This window comes from Mchenga conophoros, linkage group LG9 (assembly GCF_057382185.1).
Source record: "Mchenga conophoros isolate Kocher_MC1m ecotype Shallow Benthic linkage group LG9, M_conophoros_male_GT1.1, whole genome shotgun sequence".
Taxonomy (NCBI): Eukaryota; Metazoa; Chordata; class Actinopteri; order Cichliformes; family Cichlidae; genus Mchenga; species Mchenga conophoros.
The window spans coordinates 25,092,990-25,119,120 of NC_140534.1; the positions used below are offsets into that span (position 1 = coordinate 25,092,990).

General features: G+C 43.6%; 3 protein-coding genes across 7 annotated transcripts; 2 read left to right on the top strand and 1 right to left on the bottom strand.

Annotated features, from left to right (window-relative positions):
* Positions 1-965: 965 nt before the first annotated feature.
* On the bottom strand, positions 966-10,526 carry atp6v1ab (ATPase H+ transporting V1 subunit Ab). Its single transcript, XM_085287138.1, has 15 exons — positions 10,367-10,526; positions 7,320-7,421; positions 6,924-7,052; positions 5,485-5,699; positions 5,262-5,399; positions 5,018-5,169; positions 4,763-4,925; positions 4,576-4,684; positions 4,284-4,406; positions 3,199-3,313; positions 3,021-3,084; positions 2,726-2,929; positions 2,498-2,592; positions 1,918-2,089; positions 966-1,665 (listed from the first exon to the last, which is right to left on the bottom strand). Exons 2-15 carry the CDS (start codon positions 7,399-7,401, stop codon positions 1,573-1,575), a joined length of 1,854 nt encoding a protein of 617 aa, XP_085143264.1. The 5' UTR covers positions 7,402-7,421; positions 10,367-10,526; the 3' UTR covers positions 966-1,572.
* A 925-nt stretch (positions 10,527-11,451) lies between these two features.
* Positions 11,452-15,450, top strand: naa50 (N-alpha-acetyltransferase 50, NatE catalytic subunit). 2 transcript variants are annotated; one of them, XM_085287140.1, is made up of 5 exons: positions 11,452-11,728; positions 13,034-13,167; positions 13,392-13,511; positions 13,854-13,920; positions 14,031-15,450. In XM_085287140.1, exons 1-5 carry the CDS (start codon positions 11,721-11,723, stop codon positions 14,206-14,208), a joined length of 507 nt encoding a protein of 168 aa, XP_085143266.1. In that variant the 5' UTR covers positions 11,452-11,720; the 3' UTR covers positions 14,209-15,450. The 2 variants fall into 2 exon arrangements, with proteins under 2 accessions (XP_085143266.1, XP_085143265.1); XM_085287139.1 differs by having other exon boundaries at positions 11,460-11,728; positions 13,031-13,167.
* A 196-nt stretch (positions 15,451-15,646) lies between these two features.
* usf3 (upstream transcription factor family member 3) lies at positions 15,647-26,068 on the top strand. 4 transcript variants are annotated; one of them, XM_085287141.1, is made up of 7 exons: positions 15,647-15,773; positions 16,293-16,419; positions 16,535-16,566; positions 16,660-16,742; positions 16,833-16,929; positions 17,044-21,896; positions 22,912-26,068. In XM_085287141.1, the coding sequence occupies exons 2-7, from the start codon at positions 16,376-16,378 to the stop codon at positions 24,721-24,723; spliced, it is 6,921 nt and encodes a 2,306-aa protein (XP_085143267.1). In that variant the 5' UTR covers positions 15,647-15,773; positions 16,293-16,375; the 3' UTR covers positions 24,724-26,068. The 4 variants fall into 4 exon arrangements, with proteins under 4 accessions (XP_085143267.1, XP_085143268.1, XP_085143270.1 ...); XM_085287142.1 differs by having other exon boundaries at positions 16,296-16,419; XM_085287144.1 differs by having other exon boundaries at positions 16,359-16,419.
* Positions 26,069-26,131: the final 63 nt, after the last annotated feature.

Genomic DNA, 26,131 nt, shown 5'->3' on the forward strand with positions numbered 1-26,131 from the left:
AAAATATTCTAAAAAGAGAAAATATCCAAGTAAAAATGTTTTATTAATGCCAAAGGCAAGAAGAAAATGGCCAGACTGCTTTGAGGTGACAGACAGGTGACCGTAACTTTACAAAACCACTGTTACACTCAAGGTTTGCAGAAGAACATCTCTAAGCACACACGTGTGAAACCTTGAAGCAGATGGGTTACAGCAGCAGAAGACCACACATGGTGCAGGTCTTGTCAGCTGAGAGCAGGAAACTGAAGCTACAATTTACATTTTCACCAAAATTGGATGATAGAAGACTGAAAAAAAATAAAGTTTCCTTGTCTGATGAGTCTTGATTTGCGCTGTGACATTTGGATGGTAAGATCAGACTTGAGCATAAACAGCATGAAAGGATGTATCCCATCATGCCTTGGCTCAATCATTCAGGGTGCTGCTGCTGGTGTAATAGTGTGGGGGCTATTTTCTTGGCACACTTTTGACCCCTTAGTGTCAATTGAGCATGATTTAAGACAACAGCCTACCTGAGTATCATTGCTGACCGTGTCCATCCCATTATGACCAGTGTACCCATCTTCTTACTGCTGCTTCCAGCAGGATAACACACCATATCTCAAAGCTGAAATCATTACAAACTGCTACCTTGAACTTGACAATGAACTCACTTTTACACTTTATACTTTTTTGACTTTGAGGTACAACTTATGCTACTTATTTAAATTATTTTTATGTTGTGTTTAACTTGATATTTAACTGCTAAATTCACATGAGATTAAGACTATTTTATATTAGATTACAAGCACTAAGATTCAGCTGTTGCTTTTAACCAGTAGTAATTAAGGTAGTTAAAATGTTAGGCAAATCGATCCTGAGGTCAGGAGACTACACAGTATGTGTGACATGTGGGGAAACCAGTTTGACAGCTCCAGCAGTATCATCAGAAACAATGAAGTCAAACAGGCGACGACACCACAATGTCTGTTTTTTTTCTCATGTTTTAATTCTTTGGGAGTAACATGATGAAAGCACTGGACAGCAGAGCGTTGGACTCTTACACATTCACACAGCAAAGTACACAGCACTGCACAGCGTGAAACACAACCATAAAAACAAAAAGAAACAAAGCCTTTACGTCAAAATGCTGGCAATAAATAGACTGATCTCATTAAATTTATATTCAATACTCTTCTGTACAGATGGTCTGTGAATTACAATACATCAACTGAACAATCCTCTTCAGGAAGAGCAACACAACACATAGGATTCATGTAAACAGAGAAAGGAATTACCAAGGTGAAGGGATCCCTGTTTCATACACACATCTAATTCACATACACGCACACATGATCGATGACCATGCAGAGGATCCAGAGTGTGCCGATACGAGGCAACGAGTAATAATGAATACAGTACATCTTTCTCTTTTCCCTCCACATGAAATTTCACATGCACACACTCTCACACGGTGACTCACAGAGGAGCACAATTGAGTACAGATAGTTTGAGGGATACATGGAGGTGGAATGTGATTCTGCAGTGGAGGGGTCTGAGATGAAAACTCGAAAGATTGTGACTGGTGGGCGCCTATTCCTCCAAGGTACGGAAGGCGTTCTGCATGTCCTCCACCAGCTGTGCATACTCGGCCTTGATCTTGGCTTCACCATCCTTAACCGGGTCCTACACGGAAATAAACAGGAATAAAGTGTCAAAGCTCGAAAAGAAAACGATCTGTGTTGGCTTATTTAATCCAACAGGTAGAAACAGGTTCTAAGTTAACTTTTGACTTCTTGAAATCTTGCTGCTTAAAAACTAACACAGAAGAAAAAAAAAAAAAAAAACTTCTAAACCAAAAAAAACAAAACCAAAAAAACAGATGATGGAAGAACAGAAGAAACATACGGTGGCTTTTGCATGTACACCTGAACACACCTTGAATTTCATCGAGCTGATCTTGTAGAGGATTTCTCCCATGTGCTCCCTGATTATGGCCCAGGTGATTTTGTTGTCGCTCTGAGCTGTGGTTTCCACCGCGTGCCGTGCCATGTCATAGAAAGCTATCATGTTGGAGAGAATGCCCACTGTCTTGTAGAAAGGACAGAACCTGAGGAGATTGACAGCAAAGAGTCAGGGAAAAAAGGAGCTAACTGTAGATTAGGTCAAGAAACGGGGGAACGTATGATTTATAAAGAGTAGCTCTAGGGCCAGACTTACTGCTTTGCAGCAGCACAACCTGGGTTTCGCCGTTTGTTTGTGCAAACTGATTTACTAATGTTTATGAAATGCAATTTACAGCTAATACTGTGATACCGCGATTGCAATGATATTTAACGCAGAAAAAAGCATCGTATTTTTTGGACCTGGACACTATTTTGGCCCCGTTTAGTAAATATGCTGCTATTAATCTAATGATCTCCACACAGAAATTACCCAGCAGTGAATCATCATTTTTTTCAAAATCTGAGCCAGTAACATCAGTTAAGGTTCAAGTCATGTAGGCTATAAATGTTACCTGTCATAAGGAGTGTAACCGTTCTGCTGCAGGAAGTCATCTTTGATCAGTTTGGCCACTTCCAGTGTGATTTTATCTGTTTCTGCCAGTGAAGCCTGTCAGAGATAATGACACCTTAATTTATTCATGTGAAAAGACTTCAATGAATTTCTGAAACACGCCAAAATGGAACCAGTGAACAAATTTTTTTTAGGATCTGTTTCTGGCTTTGTCTCTGTGGTAAATTACCTTTCCGACAAGCTGCACAATCTCTGCCAGGTCCTCTTCCTCCTGCAGAATCTCCTTCGCCTTGGTACGCAAAGGTACAAATTCAGGGAAGTGCTTGTCGTAATATTCATCCAGGGCGCGGGTGTATTTGCTGTAGCTGATGAGCCAGTTGACGGATGGGAAGTGCTTCCTCTGAGCCAGCTTCTTATCCAAACCCCAGAACACCTAAGAGGGGAAAAAATGGGGGAAATAATAAAGCACATCTGATTTTATAAAGCTCATCCAGTCAGCGTGGGATCAGAAGGTGATCCTTTACCTGAACAATACCAAGTGTGGCTGAGGTAACAGGATCAGAGAAGTCACCACCAGGGGGCGATACACTGGAAAAAAGCACAAACATTTTCATTAAATTGCTGTATTCAACTTTCTGTTGCCTCTCAAAAAAAAGATGTGCAGAGTAACGTCTCCCTCTACTGATGCAAAGCTGTACTCACGCGCCTACAATACTGACGCTGCCTTCCCTCTCTGGGTTGCCCAGGCACTTCACTCTTCCGGCACGCTCATAAAAGGAGGCGAGTCGGGCACCCAGATACGCAGGATAACCACTGTCTGTGGGCAGATGCAGGAAATAGCTTTTTATGCTGTGCCAAGTACCACTCTGCTTTTATTTTACCAAAGACCGAAGCACCAAAGCACACCAGCTCCACTCTAATGAAATTCGAAGCTGTCAGCTGTTTTCATACAGTCGCTTTTGCAGTTTTACCTCAAACAACACAAAATGGTTTAATTCATACTTATGGGTCAATATTTGTTCTATCTATATAAAGTCAAATGAAGATAAGAGAATGGCATATATGCTATATGGAGTGCTATTTATATAGTGCACTCATACATACATTCATGAGGTACTTTATTCTATAAACGTTAAGTATTCCATCTACCTCACATCGACGGGCAATTTATAACTACTAATTAATTTAGCATGCATGTCTTTATACTCCTGGAGGACGCACAGAGAACCCATGTAGGTAATGGGAGAACATGTTAACTCTATACAGTAGGGCCCTAGCCAGACTCAAACCAGAATCTTCTTGTTGTGAAGCAACAGTGCTAACCACTGCACCACCGTGCTGCAAAAGTAAACTTACATTTTCAATTGTTGCTGTTTTTCTATCAACCAGAAATACACTGCAGAAGCTTGAGAAGGCCTTTTGTTCAACGGGCAGCTTGTTTCAGTTGCTCTGTTGTTTTTATTTAAATGGCTGTGCTTTTAAAAGTGAAAATAGGGTCCATGTACGAAAATAAAGCAAGCGTACTGTTCCTGTTACTCCCATGTATATCTTTAGAAAACCTGATATGATTGTGATGAATCTTTTGAACATTTCTCACAAGCCCCTCCTGCTGTTGCGTAGCTTAGGTGAAAATTGGACTAAATCCACCCTCAAAAGACTGACTGTAACCAGCTAAATCTGTGTTACAATAATTAGGAGATCCTTGAATATTTTCTTCCCCATATTAGACCCTAACATTGCGCCCTAAAATTTTAAAAAGCTCTGCTCACATGAGACTTCAAACTTACCAGCAGGCATCTCAGCTAGACGTCCAGAAATCTCCCTGAGAGCCTCAGCCCAACGAGAGGTGGAGTCGGCCATCATGCTCACGTTGTACCCCATGTCTCTGAAGTACTCAGACAGAGTGATTCCTGCCAAAATAAACTGAGTTAGAAGGCACAGCACATGTGAGCCAATTAAAAAGAATCACACGAGGACAGTGAGTGAGCAATCCCTTAAGAGTGAGTGTTCTTCATTATAAGAGGATCGCACAGTTAGGGTGAGAGATAAAAAGTACTTTAGGGTACTGTTAACAGTCACCTGTGTAGATGGAGGCTTCTCTGGCAGCTACGGGCATGTTGGAGGTGTTGGCCACCAGCGCTGTTCTCTTCATGATGCTCTCCGTCTTTCCATCCACCTCCATCGTCAGCTGTCGCCCAAACAACACTGTCAGTTACCTCTGAACAATAGTTTCCTTAGAAAGGGGTGCCAGTACACTGCCACTTACTTCAGGGAAGTCTCTCAATACTTCTGACATCTCATTTCCACGCTCCCCACAGCCTACGTAGATGATGACATCACTGTTGGAGTATTTGGACAGGGACTGGGAGATGACAGTCTTTCCACAGCCAAAGGCTCCTGGGATAGCTGTGGTTCCTCCTTGCACACATCTTCAAACCATGAAGAGAAGAGATTAGGAAGACCTTTCTGAAACAAAAAAATCATCAAGGGTAAAAGGTCTGAGGGAGAATTTGAGACTCACGGGAAAAGGGCATCCAGCACTCTCTGTCCGGTCAGCAGCGGGTGATTGGCGGGCAGCTTCTCTGTGACAGGCCGCACTTGTCTGACAGGCCACACCTGCACCATGGTGAACTTCTCCTTCACGCCTTCAAACTCCAGCTCCATCACCACATCCTGACACAGAAACACACGCGACATCAGCACAAATCAACGCCTCACAAGCTGCTCGTAAATTACAACCGCAGCTGAAGGCATGTCAGACTCACAGTGATATCATAGTTTCCAGGCGGAGCCACGTAGGTCACGGTGCCTCTGTTTTTAGGAGGCAACATGATCTTGTGCTTAATGAGGGAGTTCTCGTACACCATACCGTAGATGTCGCCGCCTGTGATGTGACTGCCAACCTAATAGAGTGAAAAGAGATGTACAGTAAATCTAATTCACCCGACATCTCAGACTTTTCAAGAAGAAGTCTCTACAAACTCCTACCCGCAGACTCTTGCTGGGAGAAAAATCCCACTTGAGGTCTCGGTTGAGGGCTCCAATATTTACACCTCTGGGAATGTAGATGCTTTGTGTGAGGTCATTAATGTCCTTCAGAGGTCGTTGGATACCATCAAAGATCGAGCCCATGATTCCTGGACCCAGCTCGACTGAAAGAGGTTTCCCCGTGCGGAGCACAGGATCGCCCACAGACACACCAGCTGAATTCAAGCTCAGAAAAATCATCAGGGTTTGGGTGAATTAGTTACCACCTGAGGACTAAGATAACCCCAGTTTGATTATTTTATAAGCAGCAAGGTGTTCAATAGTCTTGAACTCCCCCCCTCATTTCTTTATATTTTAGCTGGTAAGTGGGAAATGGACGCAGAGATTTGAAACATTTTCAAACATGCAGGGAAAACAGTATTTGGCAAAACTACAACCTCGAAAGTCAATATTTGGCATGACCACCTTTCTTCTTCAACACAGCCTGAACTCTCTTAGCCAAAAATCTGTTTTAGCTACAGACACGACTTTAAGATACTGTTCATCTGCTGTAAACAGATTTTAGGTGTTTTTGTCCTCCGTTTGTCCAGTTTCCTCCAATTTCTTAAGGACACACTTCAGGCCATGCCGTGTTTTTGTGACAGGCTTCTAGTAACAACGTTTCTAAGCTGTCTGTCATGTATAAACAAAAAAAACCTGGTTTGTCCCTCCAGTTACGTGCCTTTTTTTAAGCTTGAATGAGTCAACAAACAAAAATACATTCCTTTGAAAATAGTCAGTTACAAGGACTAGATTGAAGAGTCCTTGTCCTTTGAAAGACCTTCGGAAAACACGGAGAACTCAAGGCTTGCTCAAGACTGCTTTAAAAAAATACAAAATCGTTTTGGTTTCTACACAGAAATGGAATGTCTGTTATATCCAGATTCACACCCTCTCATTAGGAATTTACGGCTGTGACTTAATCCATCCAGTTACATAAAAGATTATTTTTTATAGTAAAGGGTACAGTAGCTTTTTCCAAATTAATTGACTACGTCCTTAAATACGGTCAGTGATGACCCCAAAACAATCTGGGTAAAAGACACAGGATGCCTTTGAAATGCTTGAGCATCATTATCCTTACCACCAGTTAGGGATGGAAGTATACTGACAATTAGATAGTAAATACAGCAGTAGCTTAGTTACACTGATGTTATTAATACTGTCCTAAACAATGTCACCTGCAGCTCTATCAAACTTGCTGCAAGAAGCATAACAAATGATGCACCCACTTTAGTGAATCTACCACAAATCCAGGGTGGAAGAAAGAGACCGAGTAGCATGAAATGGAGAAATCCTGCAACCAAACCCTATCTGACTGTTTATATGGACATCTTCTTCTTGTTTCAGGATCAACTTTTATAATATCCCATAACAGCAGCGTAATAAAATAAGGATACATGTCTCTTCATAGACCTGGATGGTGGCCATGTCTCCCTCCAGCCTGATAATCTCTCCCACCAGCTCACTGTGGCCGACACGGACCAGCTCATACATGGCTGCTCCTGCCATGGCCGTCGCTGTCACCACTAGAAGCACAGATGAGATGTAATCATAAGAGTGGTTGCTTTTTGTTTGACTGAAATGAATTTCGCTGTTTGTTGTAAAAGCAAAGTTGTTGTGCCTTTGTAGGATAAAATAGTGCTCACAAAACCTTATTGTTGTGACCAAGACTGAGAAATACAGATGTGGTTAAATGTGTTTGTGTCATTACACCTCCTCAGTTTTTTCTGGAAAGTGGTAATAATGTGTTAAATATGAAAGAGGAGTTTCATAAGGAGTATGTGGTGACCGACCTGGTCCAGAGACTCCGTGAACGTATCCAAACTGGCTCTCCCTCTCCTCATCCCTGATCTTGGGCAGCTTGGACATGTCCATCTTCACGTTTATTAGTCAGACTGGAAGAAAAGAAACATAAGCAGCTGTTACTGACAACAACTTCCCTTTTTGTGACAAATTTAAAATGACAAATTAGTTCATTTTCAGCATAAAGCCCCTACGAGAGTTCAATTCAATTTTACTTATATAGCACCAAATCACAACAACAGTTGCCTCAAGGCAATTTATACTGTAACCTAAAGACTCTGCAATAATAAAGAGAAACCCCCAACAATCCTATGACCCCCTATGAGCAAGCACTTTGGCAACAGTGGGAAGGAAAAACTCCTTTTTAACAGGAAGAAACCTCCAGCAGAACCAGCCTCAGGGAGAGCACCCCGGTTACCATCTGAGGACAAAGATAATCCGCGTTTGATTATTTTTATAAGTATCAATTTGAAACTTCTCATTTTCAAGTTATTGCATTCACAAACTTAGGTGCCCATGGTGCCCGCCCAGCAGCAAGTAAATGGGAATTCAGCTGGGAAGTATTTTTGCAGGCCAGTCGAACTCTTATTTAACCACGTAAAAAGAAACGTTCATGTTTAGAGTGGCTGGATGGGTAAAACCAAAGCCTTATGAGGAAATAGGAGGTAAAAAGAAATACTGAAAGTTAAAAGAACACCAGCACACATCTGAAAACATTTCAACATAATTACTAGTGAAACGGTGACCACCGGTGCTGAAAGTTCAAAGGCAGTAATTACAAAAGCCACCTTTAATGTGCTGATTCAAAAACTCACAGCAGCTCTCAAAAAAATGTTTCGTTTTTCTTATAACACATAGACATTCTGTGTATTCAAATGAATTTGAATACCTCTGTGATGAACTGGCAACTTGTACAGGCTGAGTGGGTAAGCAAATGGATATATGAATGTGGACTTTTGACCAGAATTGGACAAATTTATATTTTCATTATGAGTTCATTTAAATTTTTTCCTGGCATTATGCTGACTACTCTATATTGTCTCCCCCTGTAATAACCATAGAAACCTTGAAGAATGCACAGCATCACTGCTCAGGGCTCCTTGTGTTGCTGCAGTCTCAGCATCAGAGGCAGAAGTAGGCCACCTCACCAGCCAGTCCACTGGCCTACTACAGTCAGTCAGTGTGGCACATCCGGCTAACATTAGTGGGGGATCCCACTGCATCCTCTTTTTTTTTTTTTTTTTTTTCTCATATGAAGAATAGGGTGCATCTTTCCCACATCAGGCTGTTCCTTTTTCTGCTATATTTATACCTCACAACTCAGCCACATGCAGCTGTAACACAAGCTGCCATGAGTCGTGACACAGACCCATCCTCACAAAGCGCTGCCTGCAGATGCTCTGCACACATTCAAGATCAGCTTTATCTGCTAAATATATTCAATACTTGCAGTTACATCAAGAAAATATGCCTATATTGTGGATTTCTTTTTCTGCTCCCCCCCTTTCTTTCCATCTTTCTACATCTATGTCCTTTATTGCCCTTCCTACTGATGCACGGATCTTCCTGCTCACGCTAGGCTGCTTGGCCATCTGTGCTGGAATAAAGCAGCTCCACCTATTGATTAAAGCAAGAACTGCAAGAGAGATATACATAGGAAGGCTTCACTGCTCAAAAACACCAGACTAAATTTACTGGTTTTAACAGGATAATACTGGTATTATCCAGGGAGCTCACCTGGAAAACCTGTTAGTGTACCAGAGGCAAGCCTCTGCCCATTTGATTAATAACATCACAATAAATAACAAAAGAATTACACATAAAACATCAAATATGTCTTCTTTTAAAGCAGCACAATAATATTTATTGGAATAATTAACTTCTGTATGTAATAAACCCACAGAGTAGCACTTTTTCATAACTTCCAGATACAACAGCTATGGAAAAAGTATTCTACATGACACTAAGTCATATGATCCTGGCACATGACTGGCTGCCCTCAGACGATGAGTCTCTTTAAGGAAGTGGAACACCAGCATGGTGAAAAACTGGGAAGTCAAAATCATAACTGTCTATGTGGAAACTCTGGAGATTTTCTCCCACCTGACTGCAATACTTCATATATTAACCTCCTAAGACCCGAACTCTTACACGGCATGCATATTTAATTTCTCTTTGATATTTGGGCATATTGGGGCGCGATGAATGTAAAAACAAAGAATTACCAGATTTTTTTTAACCTTATTTTTGTTTTTAAGAAAAATAAGAGCCACATATGAGGATATTCGTTTAGAATTTTGATAAAACAGTAGCTGTATAATGTCCTTGTAAGTGGATATCAGGCCCTCGTAGAGCAAAATTTCGTATTTTGGTCTAAATAGCCCAAAATGTGATGTCCACATATGTGGACGCCAGGTCCTAGGAGGTTAAAGACAATTTACCACAGCATTAATATACTAATGTGGGCAACAATTGACGGCAAGCCTCCTGTTGGGACCAAATGTTACACCGATAAAACAGCCTATCAGACAGCAATTGAGGAGTCTGTAGTGAGTTTAACCCGAGTGTCCCTTCTGACCTGTATGAGATGTTGTCTGGGTAAAAACAGGCTCAGTAATATTACATGTAAGTGAGGTGATTCTGCAAAGCATCCTGACATGCAGATGTTAAATGAAAGTCCCATGGACGCAGGTAACGCTGCTGATCGAGTGCACAATATTCGAAACTATAAACTAGCCAGTTGTTTAGCCACAACAGGAAGAGTCTGAAATCCGAATAATAAAGCCGGAAAAAATAATGTTTGTAATTTCCACTCGGCCATATTTTGTCCTTACGTTAACAACAAGGTTAGCTAGCTGTGTGTGTGATTAGGTGTTGTGAAAACGATAGCAAGACTGGTTTGTCGGCCTGGGTGGAAAAAAATGCTGTCTCTACTATTCTGCTGCATAGGGATTGCTAAACGGTTTCACTGTACACACGCATCCAAATATACTTCGTAATATTAAAACGACGTTAAAATGAAAAACGGGATATTTACCGTGTGGCTGTGAAGTGTCCGTTTACTGTCTTGGTTCGAGAGAGGAACGCTGGCTGCTGCAGAGCGTGACAGCGAGATCAGCTGACTTCATTCACTCACCGCTTGCTTTTACTGCGGGCTAGCGGCAACTGGCGCCATTTTGGATCCTCCCCTGGACTACCGGAAAGATCTCTAACTGGTGGATATTTGTGGTCATTTAACCTACTTAGCATAAAGCACGACTCCGAGCTCATAGCTTCTCATATTGTTGTTGTAAACCCTTGTCTTAAATTATGTTTTCACCTTTGTGGTAAATTGGTTTTATGGGAGACTACGTAAACTTTTAAGTACACCTTATGTGAGCGAGCGTAAACCCACAGTGATGTAAGTTCTGTTGGTATGCAACGATAAACAACCTATCTACATTACATAGATCATAATGAGCCACGGCACCTTATCTCTCATGTTGTTTGATATCTTTTCAGCAACGGTTGAGCCAAAATGGAGGTGCTTTCACAACTCCCGGTTTATCTTTCAGGTGGTTTAGGAGTAAACGATAAAAATGTAATTTTGATAAAATACATTTATTTAAATATGTATACATACCCCCAGTTTGTTTGTTTTTTTGTTTTTTTATTTTTTTATTGGGGGGTGTATTTATTGGGGTAGTTTCTCCAAACTACAAATTTACAGAACTACAGGGCTCATGGGTTTTTCTTTCGCTTTCGTTGTGTAACAGAAAATCTCAGCATCCATATGACCAACACTGTATTACATATATAAACTAATTTCGGATTTCCTTTTTTATGAGTAGATAAATATAAAAAATAATTTCAGTAATATATTTAGAAAACTAAAACGATAGATTTCATTGAGTAGTAGTAATCCAGTTCTGGGGCGAAGACGTAGGCGCTTTTCCCCCAAAAAATATAATGCTTGCTTTCGGAGGTCAGACAAATGCATTTCACACGCCTCAATGTCACACCAGAAGTAAGGTCCCCTTAAATAATGCGAGACGAATACGAGCCCTATATAATTATGACTGAGAACCAGGATGTTTTCAACACATAAACCGTTATTTAAATGTCTTAATTTGGCTGGAAAAGAGCCTGAGAGTCCAAATCCAGGTCAAAAAGTCTCATATCTAACATTAGAGGCGCGTGTGCGCATGCGGAGGTCAGGGTTGACAGTCCGTCTCCACACAGTCGTGGAAGGAGTGTGGCGGCTAAGCTAACTGCAACCATCGTAACTAGCTACATGTGGAGGGTAAAACGGGAGGCATCCCCGACCCCAACTCTTTCCAGTTTCTCACCTTTTACCCGAAACAACTTCAGAGTTCATACTCTTCGAAAATAAGGGATATCATCTCTTTAAAATGAAAGGGTGAGTGTGAACTTTTGGGTCACGAATACGTAGCTTAGCACAAGTAAAGTTTTTCATGTCTGTTTTTTTCCTACAGGAGGAGGCGGGGAGGTGACGGCGAGGCTAGCTAGCTTGCGAAACGACTTTTATTTAGGTTCATGGCCACTATATAAAGGACAGCACCGTCACTGAAGTGGTGCTGTCTTAGTTGTTGTCGTTAACTTTAGCCGCTTGTCGGTTTGTGTAGGTCGCGAACAAGCTAAGCTAACTAGCTCGCTGCTAGTGGAGAGCTGAGTCAGTAAAGCCAGTTTAGCTAAGCTAATCATAGCTCTGATTATTTTTGGTATTTGCCGCGAACCTCAGCTACCTGCACAGAGTCATACCAGTTTTGTCGAAAGTCTTAGACGCAGCTATCTCACGTTGGGCAAAAAAGTTACCATTTTAATGTCACACATGACAGCAACTTTAGCGTTTGTGCCAGCTGACTCAGTGTAACTTGATCTGCCAAAGTAACACACTATCAATGATGCTTCTGGACATTTCTGAATAAATTCTCTTATTCCACGAGGGCAATAAAGGCTGAAGTGTATTAATTGTATACTTAGGGTTTCACCGATCTCATTGTACATGCTTAAGGACAACACACGTGACCTCCACCAGTTCTTGGATGTGTAGTCGTCCTATAAATACCACAGTGAACCTCTCACTGAGGCGAGTGGACTGCTACGTGTGGGTCATTTACTAGTTACACAAATCCAGCCATGTCCCCTGGTCATCCTATAGATATTTAAAGGAGAATATTAATCAATTTTGATGGTAGAAAAGTTTCATTTTTAAGTAAAGAGTTATAAAAAGCACAAGCTGCAGGTGTTGTTAAAATTTATTTCTAAGCGGCATTCGTCCAAAGAATTACTGTTAGTAGTAGATTATGTAAATGTATGTGTGTGATTAGAGGGGACATGTTGATTTAAGCTATACAAGAGTTGATAACAGGTTCAGTTCAGCAGTGTTATAGCTTTTGGGACGAAATCACGCAGTTCATGAGAGATGATTTAATCAGTACTCAAAGTAGACAACTATCTGTGTAATTCATCTTTGAGCTTTGATAGTAAAAGTGAAATTCATCTTTGAGCTTTGATAGTAAAAGTGTTTACTCAAATATTGAGTGTATAGACTGAAAGAACTGTGCTTATAAACAAATATAAAGGATAGAAGGCTTGTAAGATGTCAGTTTATTAGTCTTTATTGTATTTTGGTTCATATAATGTTAAATGAAATGGTTTACCTGTTGTCAGCCATTTGACCGTTTTGCTCTTGTTCCAGTAGCCGGATCGAGCTGGGGGACGTTACGCCCCACAACATTAAGCAGCTGAAACGCCTCAACCAGGTCATCTTCCCCGTCAGCTACAACGACAAGTTTTACAAAGATGTGCTGGAAGTTGGAGAGCTTGCAAAGCTAGGTAAGACATCACAATACTTACACCTAGACAACTTCAGTTAGGGTGACACCTGATTATGACTGTATGTGATGACATTGATGCGTTAAAGAGGAAAGCGACTGGTGGAATTCAGTTTGCATGCACTTTAACAGCTTGATTTTCAGTCATGGGAAATGAAATGTAGAAATGTGGCTTTTAGAGGTATTTGATCTTTCAGCATCATGTTTTGTTTTGGTTTTTTGCAGCGTACTTCAATGACATTGCAGTGGGTGCTGTGTGCTGCAGAGTGGACCACTCTCAGAACCAGAAGAGACTGTACATCATGACACTTGGCTGTCTAGCACCCTACCGTAGACTTGGAATTGGTAAGTAGTAGTAGATTGTTTCTGTTATTGATTCCTGAAGAAGAAACTTTTTTTTTCTTCCCCACTATCATTAATGATCCTTATGTGTGATTCAGGTGAATAGAAGCTCTACTGTCATTAGTTTGATAACGGAAGTTACAATAATAATACATTTTATTTGAGGGCACCTTTCAAAAAGCCAAGTTCACCTTACAAAAGAACAAAATTAATAAAAGGAGCAATTGTCATCCTCTATGAGATGTATGATAGACTAGACTGTTTGATACTGTTTCTTAAAAGTTATGAGGACCTCAAGAAGAGGCTGTTGTGCAATTGGTGATTTTGTTTTTACCTTTACGCCAGGTACAAAGATGCTTAATCATGTGCTAAACATCTGCGAGAAGGATGGAACTTTTGATAATATTTACCTGTGAGTGTTTGCAGAATTTGCATGAAAACTTATCTGCATACAATAATTATTTTTGACTGATTTTCCAGATGAGCTGCCTGTTAATGCATTTGTATTTTCCCACTCTACAGTCATGTGCAGATCAGCAATGAGTCGGCCATTGACTTTTACCAGAAGTTTGGCTTTGAGATTATTGAGACAAAGAAGAATTACTACAAGAGGATAGAGCCTGCAGATGCCCATGTGTTGCAAAAGAGCCTGCGCAGTCCTTGTGCACTGCCCAGTGGAGAGCTTCAGAAGTCAGAGTAGGGGCACAGCGTTCGGAAAAGGCACTAATGTGGCCACCTCCACAGAAACAGAACTGTGACAAATGCCCCAGGATTCAACACTTTCTTCAAAGGACGCTAAAAAGAGAAAACAAATTTCAAGCATAAAAGTTGCTGCATTTATTTCACAAGAGGGTCCCCTGTTGTTGGTTTTTTTTTCTTTTTTTTTCAAATTCTCTTCATACTGTTAATTGACAATGACAAAAAGCTAAGCATCCTATAGTGCTCCTGTTGACAAAGTTACCAACTTCTGACAGTTGACATGGTGGAGGGGGAAAGAGTTGGTGTTTTCAAATCACATTGTTGTTTTTTTTTTGTTTTGTTTTTTAAATGCGGTTATTAAAGCTGGAGGGGACATATCTATGCTGTTGATCAAAGGAAATCAGTTGGTTTGGAAAAGTAAAGGGAAAAAGTGCTTGAAAGACCATCCCCCGACACAAATGCAGTCCCAGGTGGTCAGCTTGGAGTGATACTTGAGATATGTGGAACAGACAAAGCTCTATTCCTGCACCACCTGAATCTTTGGACTCATGAGAAATGAGTCTGACCGGTTTGTTGTGTCCGGGGGGGCAGAAATGCGTCCCCTCAGTACAGGAGAAAGGGGAAAAGCTTGACGGTTTTGTGGCAGTGGGAATATGCGTTCAGTACTTTTTAATTTTTAAATATTTCCAGGCTGTTATTTAAATCCCCCTTCAACTAGTCTGTTATTTTTATTTTCCACACTGAAATGGCAAATGGTTCAGAGGTTCTCCTGGGTTTATCACAAAGAGTGAAAATATAAAGGAACGAGAGAACCAAACAAATGTATTGAATGTGTTATGAATAACATCAGATCGATTTGGATTTGGGCATTATTTTCAGTAGTATGGTGGAGGTGTTTGTGGATGCTTGTTTCTAAATATATACAAGTGTTTTGAGACATACCTTAAACACCTTTGGCACCTTATGTAGCCATCTTATGACATTGGTCTTCTCAAACTTCCTGCCACAGTGAGCTTCAGTGATTACACACACTTTCAGCTGAAAGTTTTGGAGTTTTGCTATGATCTCTTAACAGTGTATTACCCAGAGGAAGCTCTGACACCTCTGCATGCAAGGAGAGTTGTGTCCTCTCCACTGTAGTATACGCATGTTTTCATTTCTTTGGAGAATTTTATCTTTTCTGGAGCTCTATATTGTAAGACTTTTTAACGTCTAAATGAATAAATTACTATTTGCAGTAAAAGTTGTGTTATGTTTTGACATTATGAATATTTAGTATAGAAATTGGGTTTTGTGTGTGTGTGTGTGTGTGTGTGTGTATGATTTATGTCTCCCTCTGCCTTAAACTCTTCCTTGGATGCTTATAGGTGTTGTGATTGGATATAACCTCCTACCTCTGGAATGCTATTGGCTTTCAGGACTGCGTGCGGCCCGCCCCTTTCAGCACTAAGTTAGGTTATTCAGATTGTTTTGGGAGATGAGTTGAAAGCTTTGCTAGCTAATAGTTAGCCTCCAATTTTTAAAGTTCTTACAGGAACAGCGGTCTCCAAAATGTCGAGGCTAAAGGTTCGTGAAAACTACTCTCTGTAAGCAGCATTTGTGTGAGCACGGCCGAGAAGCGACTGGCGTTGTTCTGCTTAATAATCATGTCGGTGTCGATAAGCTAAGATAGCTGTTAGCCTGCTAGCTATCAGAAAGCTAGCTGAACAGGTAATTTCTTAGGTTTCTTTGCAGGTTTAAATATATGAACATCGCTCGCTGCCGATATTGATACACAAGCCCAGGAGAAAGATCTGTTTAATCACTTCGTGTAACACTCTAATTATTTTGTAACGTGTCGGTAAGTGTTTTTATCTAAATGAGTAAAGATAGGGTAATTACACTAGCTTGTTAGCATCTGGTAGTAGTAGAGGCTGAGTGTAGCTTGACAGATTTAATACTTTTATATCTGCTATTGTATGAAACAGTATGAGCTCATCACTAGTGTATCTGTACTATTTTTCTCAGCTGATACACAGCGGTGTGTTGACAGTGCTCTTATTTATAATCAATACTCTGTTCGGATGCTTTATGTTTTGCTTGCAGCAGGACGAGCACGGAATGGATTTTAGGTCCAGCTGTTGATGTGTTGACTGGTACCTTATCATACAGGCAACTGTGAGGACAGGATGCCAGAGATGACTGAAACTCAGACACCTGGCCGTAAACCCAAGTAAACATCTTTGAGATATAGTCTGTTTGTTCCGGTTCAGTCAAATAATTTCCGTAAGTGGTCGTTTAAAATGTGAACTGTTCAATTTTTTTTAACGTTATTTTATTGTTTGCAGAAAGAAGAAAAACAAAGAATCTCACAATGCAGGTAAAAAACCATAGATGACCATAGATTTATTGTGTAGGGTTTACTTTAAATGTACATGAATTCTGATGACTTTGTGTCTTTTTGTTGTTTTAGTTGAAAGACACAGAAAAGAAAAGATTAATGCCGGGATTAACCGCATTGGTAATCTTTTGCCATGTTCCCAAGCACTTAAACAGGTAAGAGACAATCTGGTGTTTCTGTTTGCCTAAATATAGTGAAATTAGAGCAAAATATTTTAATAGAAAAAAATGTGATTTTATTTTTAGAGTAAGAACATGATACTGGACCAGGCCTTTCGTTACATCACTGAACTGAAGAAACAAAATGATACAATGCTTCTGGAAGGAGGAGATAAAGTCCAAGGTAAATTGTAATATTGTACACACCAGCTTCCTAATTTAGTTGGAGTATCCTACAAGTTAAGTGTGAATATGGATTATGTGTGGTTAAAGTCATGAACTCTACACCTCATTGCAGCAGAGGAAATCCGTCGGCTGCGGCGTCAGCTGGAGGAATTGAGGCGAGAGAGTGCTCACTATATTGAGCTCCTCAAAGCCAATGACATTAACCCTCTGGAAGATCCCACTATCCACTGGAAGGGCAAACAACGCTGTGCTAAAGTGGCAAAAGTTCCCCCTACTCACCAGCTCCCAAAGGGGATAATTGTTTGTTCTAATGGCAATGGGAAATTCCCTGCAGGAAAGGAGACTAGCCCAGGAAAACAGTCATCTGAAACATTAATTATTCAGCCATCATCTGAGGCCAGTGCCAGATTAAGGGTTAATGGAGCCCTGCTGCATGTTAACAACTCTTCTTCTACCCCTGCACTTCTCCCTGGGTCAGCAGCAGCACCCACTCAGTCTACACCCAGCCTGAGAATGATAGAGCAGTGTGTGGTTGAAGCACCAACTGTGGCACCCACTCTGCCACCTTCTGTGTCTTACATCACCCTCCAGATTCCTGCAGCATCCACGTCAATGCCTCAGCAAGCTCAGCCCCTCACCTTAGCAGCTACTTCAGCCTCACAGCTCCCCACTGAAGGCTCTGCTCTGCCTGCATCCACCCACCCTACAAAAGCTTCAGAGGGTTGCTCATGGGTAACGCAGGACGCTACCATAAGGACTGCAAGTTACACTGCTATCCCAACCAGCCAAGCCCTTCTCAGGGCTGGGGCAGCAGGCAGCACACAGACTACCTGGACAACACTGCAGATGGCAGGGAACACAGTGCAGCCAGTCTGCCAAAGTCTTTCCACTCCAGAAGTCAGCAACACCACCCAGCCTATCCAGCAGGTGACTGTATGTCCAATGGGCAGCAAACCATCTGTTCACCCAATTCAAATACAGATGCAACCACAGGTGCCTGTACAGCAGGCACCTCTTACAGGTCACATTCAAGCGCAGCCGTTTCAAAGAGCACCCCAGATACGGCCAGCAGTCCTAAACCAGACACAGCCTCAGCCTATCCTAGCATGCCAACCTCAGTGTGCTGTTCTTCCTCAATCAGCCATAGTGCAGCAGCCACCTGTGGTGGCCCACCCTGCAGTCGTGTCTCAGCCCCAGCCTACTCTTCTTCAACCAGCCATAATCCCACAACCTCAACCCCTCCCTCAGCCAGCCCTGGTACCTCAGCCACAGGCCACCGTGCTTCCTCTCCTTCAGACCATGCAGGTGTTGCAAGTCAACCCAGGTGGAGCAACTGCTTCAGGTGTTACAGTACCACAGAACACAAACAATCCAAGTGTTGTAATCCTGCAGCAGGCCAGTGCTTGCCCTACCCAGCCAGTTGTGAGGGAGGAAATAACAAGTCAAACACCATGTCAGCATTTTGTAATCATCCAGGCACCCAATCAGGCTGCAACTTCTGCTCAGAATCCCCAAGTTGGCATGGTGCCTGCTGCTATCCCTACTGTTTCCACTCAGATACCCATGACCAGCACCTCGGTGTCTGCACCATCCTTGCAAAGTGTAGGGGGAAAGCAGCTGGTGCACATTCTTCCTCGCCCTGTTCAGCCTCAAGCGAGCCATCCTCCGCAGGCCACCCAGACATCATCTTCTCCACCAGTTCCTACAACCCCGCAGACTATCACTGTGAATGGACAGGTGTTTGCCTTGCAGCCTGTGAAGACTTCTGATAAGGCCAGTTCCCAGGGTGGCCAGAGTACATTGCAGCTAGTCCAGCCCACTACCAGTGAGGAACCGACTACTAATGTGGCTCTCAACAGCTTAGGGGCCCTCAGCAGTCTCAATCAGAGCATCTCTCAGGGTCTTCCTCTTAACATTTCTAGTCAGAACAATGGTCAGCCTCCACCTGCTCCATTATCAGTGTTGCAGCAGCAGCCTCCTGCTCCAGCATCCATCTCTGGAGCCACACTTGCACTACCTGCCCGACAGCTACAGGTCCCAGTCACATCAGGGCTGGTGGTTAGTACCTCTAAGCCTTCAGCAAAGAGGCTTCGCACAGCCTTGAATATGAAGAGAGCAGCAGCAAAAAGGACTAAAGCTGCAAAGAAAAAGGAAACCAGTCCCCCACAACCTGCTGTAGCTCTTTGTGCCAAGCCAATAGCTGCTACAGGAGAGAGCCAGACAGTTCAGGTTACAGGATCTCAAATTTTACAGTCTGCATCTGTTAAAGTCACAGACATTAACTCCACATGTACCACAGCTGTCACAGCTATAGATAAAGCTATAGGTAGTGTCACTACACAACAGAACACACAGAAAATGATTGTAAGCAGTTCATCCAGCGGGCCAGCTGTGTTTAGTCAATCCCATCCACGGGATAAAACCTCTGTCAGTGCGTCTCAGAGTGATTCGACATTCAGTCATTCTAACACTAGCAGCATCACAACTGCAGTTACAACAGTCACTGCCACATCGATCGAGCCATCGGTTAGTTCAGACTTGGTTGACAAGAGTAAAGTATCTCCACTTTCTGGCAGCGACTCAGCTGTAACCAAGCTCTCAACTGCTGAGGCTAAACATCCTATCACCAGTACAGAAACTAGCATAACACAAACTAAGTGCACTGCCAGCACTGCTGCTTCTGGACAAAACCGACCTGTGGTGACCTCAGCAGCTGCCTCTGAAACTCTGTACACTTCTTCCTCTGTTTCTACTGTATGTTTGACTCCAGTCTGCACCAGCAGTACCACAGCAACTGCACCGTTACCTTTTAATAAGACTACCCAACAAACATCACCTTGTGGTTCCCAGGGATCTGCTTCACAAGATTCTCTGCCTTGTAATAAACAGGAGTCTCAAGCCACTCCTTCATCTTCTGTGTCCACAACTCTGTCATCATCTGCACCTGCATTTTCTGCTATGCACAGCTCTGCAACAACCCCTACAACAAGTTCAGATATTAGTAAAAGGAACACTGCTCCCAGAGTTACAACACAGCAGACTGATGTGAGCACACCCAATCTGTCCTCCTGCCATCCTACTGAGGGCAAACCGCCTCAGGCCCCTAGACCAAACAATGAGGCTCAGGAGGAGATGCAGTCCACACCAGCAGCCAAAGAGAGCTTAGTAGTGGCTCCTGACATTCCTCCTAGAAAGGACTTTTCGTTGTCTCAACAGGTGTACACTAACTTAGATGATCAAACTCTGGAGCACTCTTTGACCTCTAGCAGGCAGACTGATTCTCCCATGTCTTCTGGAGCTGGGGGTGGTAGAGGGTTTTCTGTGGCGTCCATGCTTCCCCAAGGCCACACTATCGGTGCATCATCTGGGTCCTTTGGAACATTTACATTCACAAATGAGCAGGCAGAGATGCTGGCGTTAGCCATGCTGGAGCAGGACAGCCCTGGAAGGAGGAGTGGAGGGTGCTCTGGGGAAAACACTGCATCTACTAACCCCACCACAGCCACGTGGGAGCCCACAAAAACCACACCAGTGTCAGCCAGTAAAGAACGAGGCTCAGCTGGGCAGCAGGCTAAAGTGAATAAGCCTATTGACCCAGGAACAGTTAAACCTGCTGTTGAGGTGTCTGTCAGAGGACAGGTTGGGGAAGGGCCTGTGAGTGCAGCCGGTGGAAGCAGACATCCACAAAACATCTCTTACTCCCAGTCTCAGCCTCTTCCCCAGGTCCAGTCTCAGAACTCATCCCAGAGTGGGACAGTGGCAAGCCTCAGTGTCAACAACCTGATTAGGCCCAGCTCTAGTCACCAGCCCTACCCTGGCTCCCCAAATCTGCCTGGCCAACAGGCCTCAACTCCCTCTCCTGCGGGGACCTCATCTCTTATATCCCAAGCCTCAAATAATGCTCACTCACCCTGTTCAGGTGCTACACAGCCAAATGAGTACATCCCCTTAAAGACTACACTAATGAGGGCTCAGGGAGGAGTTGGTATTGGCGAGCGACAAGTAAAGCTAATTTCCAAGCGGCAGGCTCAGGATGAGGTGATGTTAAACACTGGTAAACGACCTAAGCCCTGCCCTCCATCTGGTAACCCTGTCAACCACATGGATGTGAAAGCCGCTGACCACAACCAGATGATGGTAGGTCAGCTACCGTCGTCTTCCTCAACCGTCATGACAAGGATTAATTCAGAAGGTGGAGGCCCTATCTTCTCTGCAAACTCTTTTATGAGCCCGGTAGTTAGGCCTGCAGATGGGCACTGCCCTCCACAAGGACCTCCTGAGCAGAACCAGCCAGGGGTACTTCATCTGCCCCAGGGGCATCAGCAGCATGCTGTAACACAGCCTGGTCAACATCTGGGAGGGAACCTTTACATGAAACAGCAACAGCAGGAGCAGCAGAGGCACCATCTGTATCATCTGCAGCACCACTTGACACAGTCAGACCCAGCACAGCGCCACTCAATACACCAGAGGGCGCTGCAGCAACAAGAGCAGCATGTCCAGAAGAAGCGGGCACTCGTCAGAGGCAGTCAAACAGGCTCACCTGCTGGCCTGCAGCAGAAGCAGCATCACCTGGAAAAGTCTGGAGTTCAGCAGCAGCAGCATCCTTCACATCAACAACAACAGGCACAGCATCAACAGCACACGCAGCAGCAGACCCAGCAACATCCACAGCAGTCACACCAACAATCACAGCAGCATCAACAGCCAACACAGCACCAGTCTCATCCCCAGCAGCACCAACAACAGACACACCAACAGCCTCCACAGGGACAGCATCAACAACACCAACAGCAGCAGCAGTTGCAGCAGCAGCAGCAGAGCTCTCACTCCAGACACCAGCAGCATCTGCAGCAGCAGATCCAGCAGCAGCACTTTAGGCACCAGGAAAAGAGTTGTGAAGCACAGGCAGCCAGTTCCAGGGGCCATCACAGTAATCACCTGGCCCAGCAGGACCACCTCAAGGTTGGTGTCATGTGATATAAAAAGTGACAGTTGCATTTTTAGCATAAAGCATATTTGAAAACCAGTCCACTGGAATGTTTTTGTTCTCCATGTACCATTTACTAAGTATTACCCCATGAGACTTTTTTTTTCCTGTGCAAGAGATCTGAAACAGTTTAAGTTAGTGTAACTCTGCCTAACTACCTAAGTGTCCTTTATACAAACATCTGGCTGCTGCAACAGTCTACCACAGAGAAACTCTCATTTACAGAAAGAAAAAAAAATCATGAAAAGAAAACAATCACAGTATTGACACTTTATAGTGTGTGGGGGACTTTGCAGTGAAATAGCAGCTCTGCCCTTACAGCCACAGTGTAGACAGAGGAGTGTAAATTTAAGATTGTTTGTAATTGAAATGTAGTTCAATCATTGTGTTTTGTTTTAATTTCTATCTATTCATGAACATCTGAGAGCTGTCAGGATAAAAATGTTAACACATGCTTTGTGGTTGGATGACACTGTACACCAGGGGTTCTCAAAGTTTTGATGACAGAGTGCCACTTTTGGGACTTAACATATGATTGAGGGCCATGCAAGAAAAAGGCACACTACATTACATCACATTACAAAGTCACAACTTGCGTCAGTTCAGAGGATAGTCTTTTATGTGATTAATTCATTTCTTGATAGATTTCTTTAAGTTGATTGAGTTTTCTGAATTTCTGGACAGCAGCCTTATTTGTTAATGTTAGAAAGGTTTGGTCTGCTATGATGGGAAGAACAGATGTTGAAATTGAATAAATATCTCCCTTGTTCATTTTCTGGGCTGATATATTGTAGCGTGACATGAGTTGTGGGTGTTGAAAATGTTCAGTAGTGCATTTTATGTTTGTTGCCCTCACAAGCTGCATAAAATACTACTAAGGGGCACCACTGGACTCCACTCTGATCTGTTTTTATTGCTCTTATTGATTTATGATAGTTAAGATTCATTTTGAGGGTGTCACTGATAATATTTCCACTTTTTCTCCCTCAGTCTGGTCAAGACCATAATGCTATGCAGAGGATGATGAGTTCTAGGAGTCTGGAGCAGCAGCAGCTCATTTCTCCTCCCGCCAATCCTGTGTCACGGTCGTCTGACTTGGCCTGCACTCCATCTCGGCAGGAACGTCACCGTGTGTCCAGCTACTCTGCTGAGGCGCTCATCGGTAAAAGCTCCACTAGTGGCGAGCAGCAGCGCATCGGTCTCCACCTTCAGCCTGGTCACAGTGGCGCTCAGGAGCAGCCAGACCTCCGTGGTTATCTGGACACGTCAAGAGGGAAGGCCAACATTGCACATAACCCACAGAGCCGTCTGCCATCTGACCATCCGGGGTCCGCTGATGTTCAGCGGGTCTCAGAGTGTCCGCCCTTTAAGGCAATGGGGGGTGCAGGAGGAGCACATCAGCTCAGTGGTTTTGAGGCTCAGGTATCTCGTGGGAGTGACATGACATCTAAACCAGTGCCTCCCTCCCAGAGGGGGCCTCAGGGGCAGCAACAGCCAGGTTTCAGGATGGGCCCTGCAACAGATGGCCGAAATCGTGGGGGCTACAGTGGAGCTCATCCTGGATCACAAGGGGTCCAGGTTGGACCAGCACTGCCTCGAGAACAGGATGGATGTCATCAGAGTTTCATGCAAAGCCTCCTGTCCCCCCACCTTCCTGAGCAGAGCAACCACCAACGAGCAGTGCAGTGCTGTCCTCCGGTCAGCATGGAGTACAGCTGTGTGCCTGGAAACTCGTCAGGAGACATACAGGCCAAGACCTCCAGTCCCAGTGTTCCCCAAACCCAGAAGGCTCCGCCTATGCGACTTACAGAGGGAAACAAGGGCCACATTTCTCAGGTCAGCAGTAACATGCACCCAGGCCCAGGTGTGCGATCAGGACTCCCTCACCCTCCACCCCCACACAGCAGCTCTGAGCCAGGCCGCTCCTCCGCCCCCTCCCGTCCACCCACTGCTGTTAGCCAACACTCTCGCCACATTGCCAGAGATCCTCAGCCCACCAAACTGAGACCTGGCGACCGGCCTCGATCCGGTACGCTCAGACCGAGCAACCCGTTTGAGCCTGAGGGCCATCTGCCTCTGCCCCCTGGAGGTGGGGTGCTGCTGAGCCGACCGCAGTCTGGAGGAGAGGCACGGCGTAGCGCCATTGTGCGCTTCATGTCAGACAGTGCTCAGGTTCCTAGCGACAACAACCTGGTTCCTGATCAGCACCTAACACAAAACTTTGGTTTCCCTTTTATTCCTGAGGGAGGGATGAATCCTCCACCTCCCATCAATGCAAACTCTACGTTCATCCCGCCAGTGAGCCAGCCGAACGCCTCCCGTACGCCGTCCCTCCTCCCTGTTGAGCCTCAGAACACTTTAACCTCCTTCTACCCTTCCTATTCTCCAGCTGCTCACCCCAGCCTTTCCAGTGATGTCACCCTCCAATACTTTCCCAACCAAATGTTTACGAGCCCGAGTGCCGACAAAGGGAGCGCTCCTCCACTCAACAACCGCTTTGGCTCAATCCTGTCCCCGCCACGCCCTGTGGGTTTTGGTCAGGCCAGCTTCCCGCTGCTTCCAGAAATGCCCCCGATGCCCATCGCCAACTCGTCTGGAATCACCCCTCACATCTCCAACTTCAACTTGACCTCTCTGTTTCCCGAAATCGCTACCGGCATGCCCACTGATGGCTCAGCGATGCCAATGTCTCCCTTGCTGTCTCTCTCTAACACCGCATCTGCCGACTCGGGCAAGCAGCCGAATCGTCCTGCTCACAACATCAGCCACATTCTGGGCCACGACGGCAGCTCGGCCGTGTGAGGAGACCTCCTGCTGCAGCGTGAATGTGATGGTGAACTGGAGCTTTAGAGCAAAAATTTTAAATGTTGTTGCTTTTATTGTTCAACGAGTTCAGAAAGTGGTGATGAAGCACTTGTTGAAATGGTGATTTTTGTTGTTTACATGTTCAAAACAGTTTTGGTCTCAGATATGTTCCCTTTGGCGTTTGCCAATGTTATCATTTGTAATATCTGAACAATCTTATAATTTTACAGGAACATGGAAATGTGTGTCTTTAAAGTGTCCCTCTTATGCTTATAGGCTCCTAATTTTATTTTGTAGGTCTACAAGCAAAGGTGTGCCTCTTTGTGCACTGCTGTCTTTTTGAGGCTACACTCCCACGAGCCCATTCTGGTCTGGATGGTTAGCTCCACCAAATTCACATGTAACTGGCGTAGCCCTTCAAAAGCTGACATCTGCAAACAGAAAGCCGTAGCCACATTATAAAAACATGCCATCGCTTCTAACTTTAACATCATCCTACGTTTGAATTTGATCGAAATCACGGCAAAGCCTCGTTTTTTGTTTTTAACTTGGAGAGTTTTTTCCACGCGTGTTTGCTGTTAGTGCAGAGCAGCTTTTAATGTTCAATGAGTTCAGAAAGTGGTGACGAAGCACTTGTTGAAATGGTGATTTTGCACTTCTTGGAGACTTACAGTAAAGCATTTGGAGTATTTTGCTGATAAGAGACATTTTAGAGTTATCGCCCATCTTTGAGTTGAGGTCACTGCTCGTTCTGTCCTTCCTCAAGGATGGGAAAAATTATTCCAGTTTTTTACATGGGTGTCAAGTTTTAAGTGGAATAATAATAGTCATGTGTTCTGTGGGAGAGAATGGACAGCTGTGGACATCACGGTTGAGTTGTCCTTATCATACTTCTTCCTGTTCTGCAGGGAGACGTTAATAGGCATTGCAAGCAAACCTTTGCATAAAACCTTTCTAATTCTCTTTGGTGTGGATTTTTCAAACATGTCAAATTATGAAATGGATTGAATGATGAAGAAAAAAGTTAAAAGCATAACAGGGGCACTTTAAAGTTTGTTGTAAAAATGTTGGTTAAACCGACTGGTAGTAAAACAAAATCAGTTTTAGGTTTAGAACTTGAGTTCAGTGTATCCTGGGTCATTGAGAAACCTTCTGCACAGTTACCTACTAATGTAATTTACTAACTTATCAGGTTGTGCTGTACAGAATTGTTTTTCCAAGAGCTATTTTGTAAATACCAATGTTTAATATCAGAATTATTAGATTATGTATGTATTTGTAAATACAAGATTGATTAATAAAGTTTATAAGGAGACATTTGTATTTGCTGCCAACTGGAAAACTGTGTGCTTTTTTTATTCTCTTGTCCATGACAGCATTTGAAACATTTTTCTAGATCAAACGA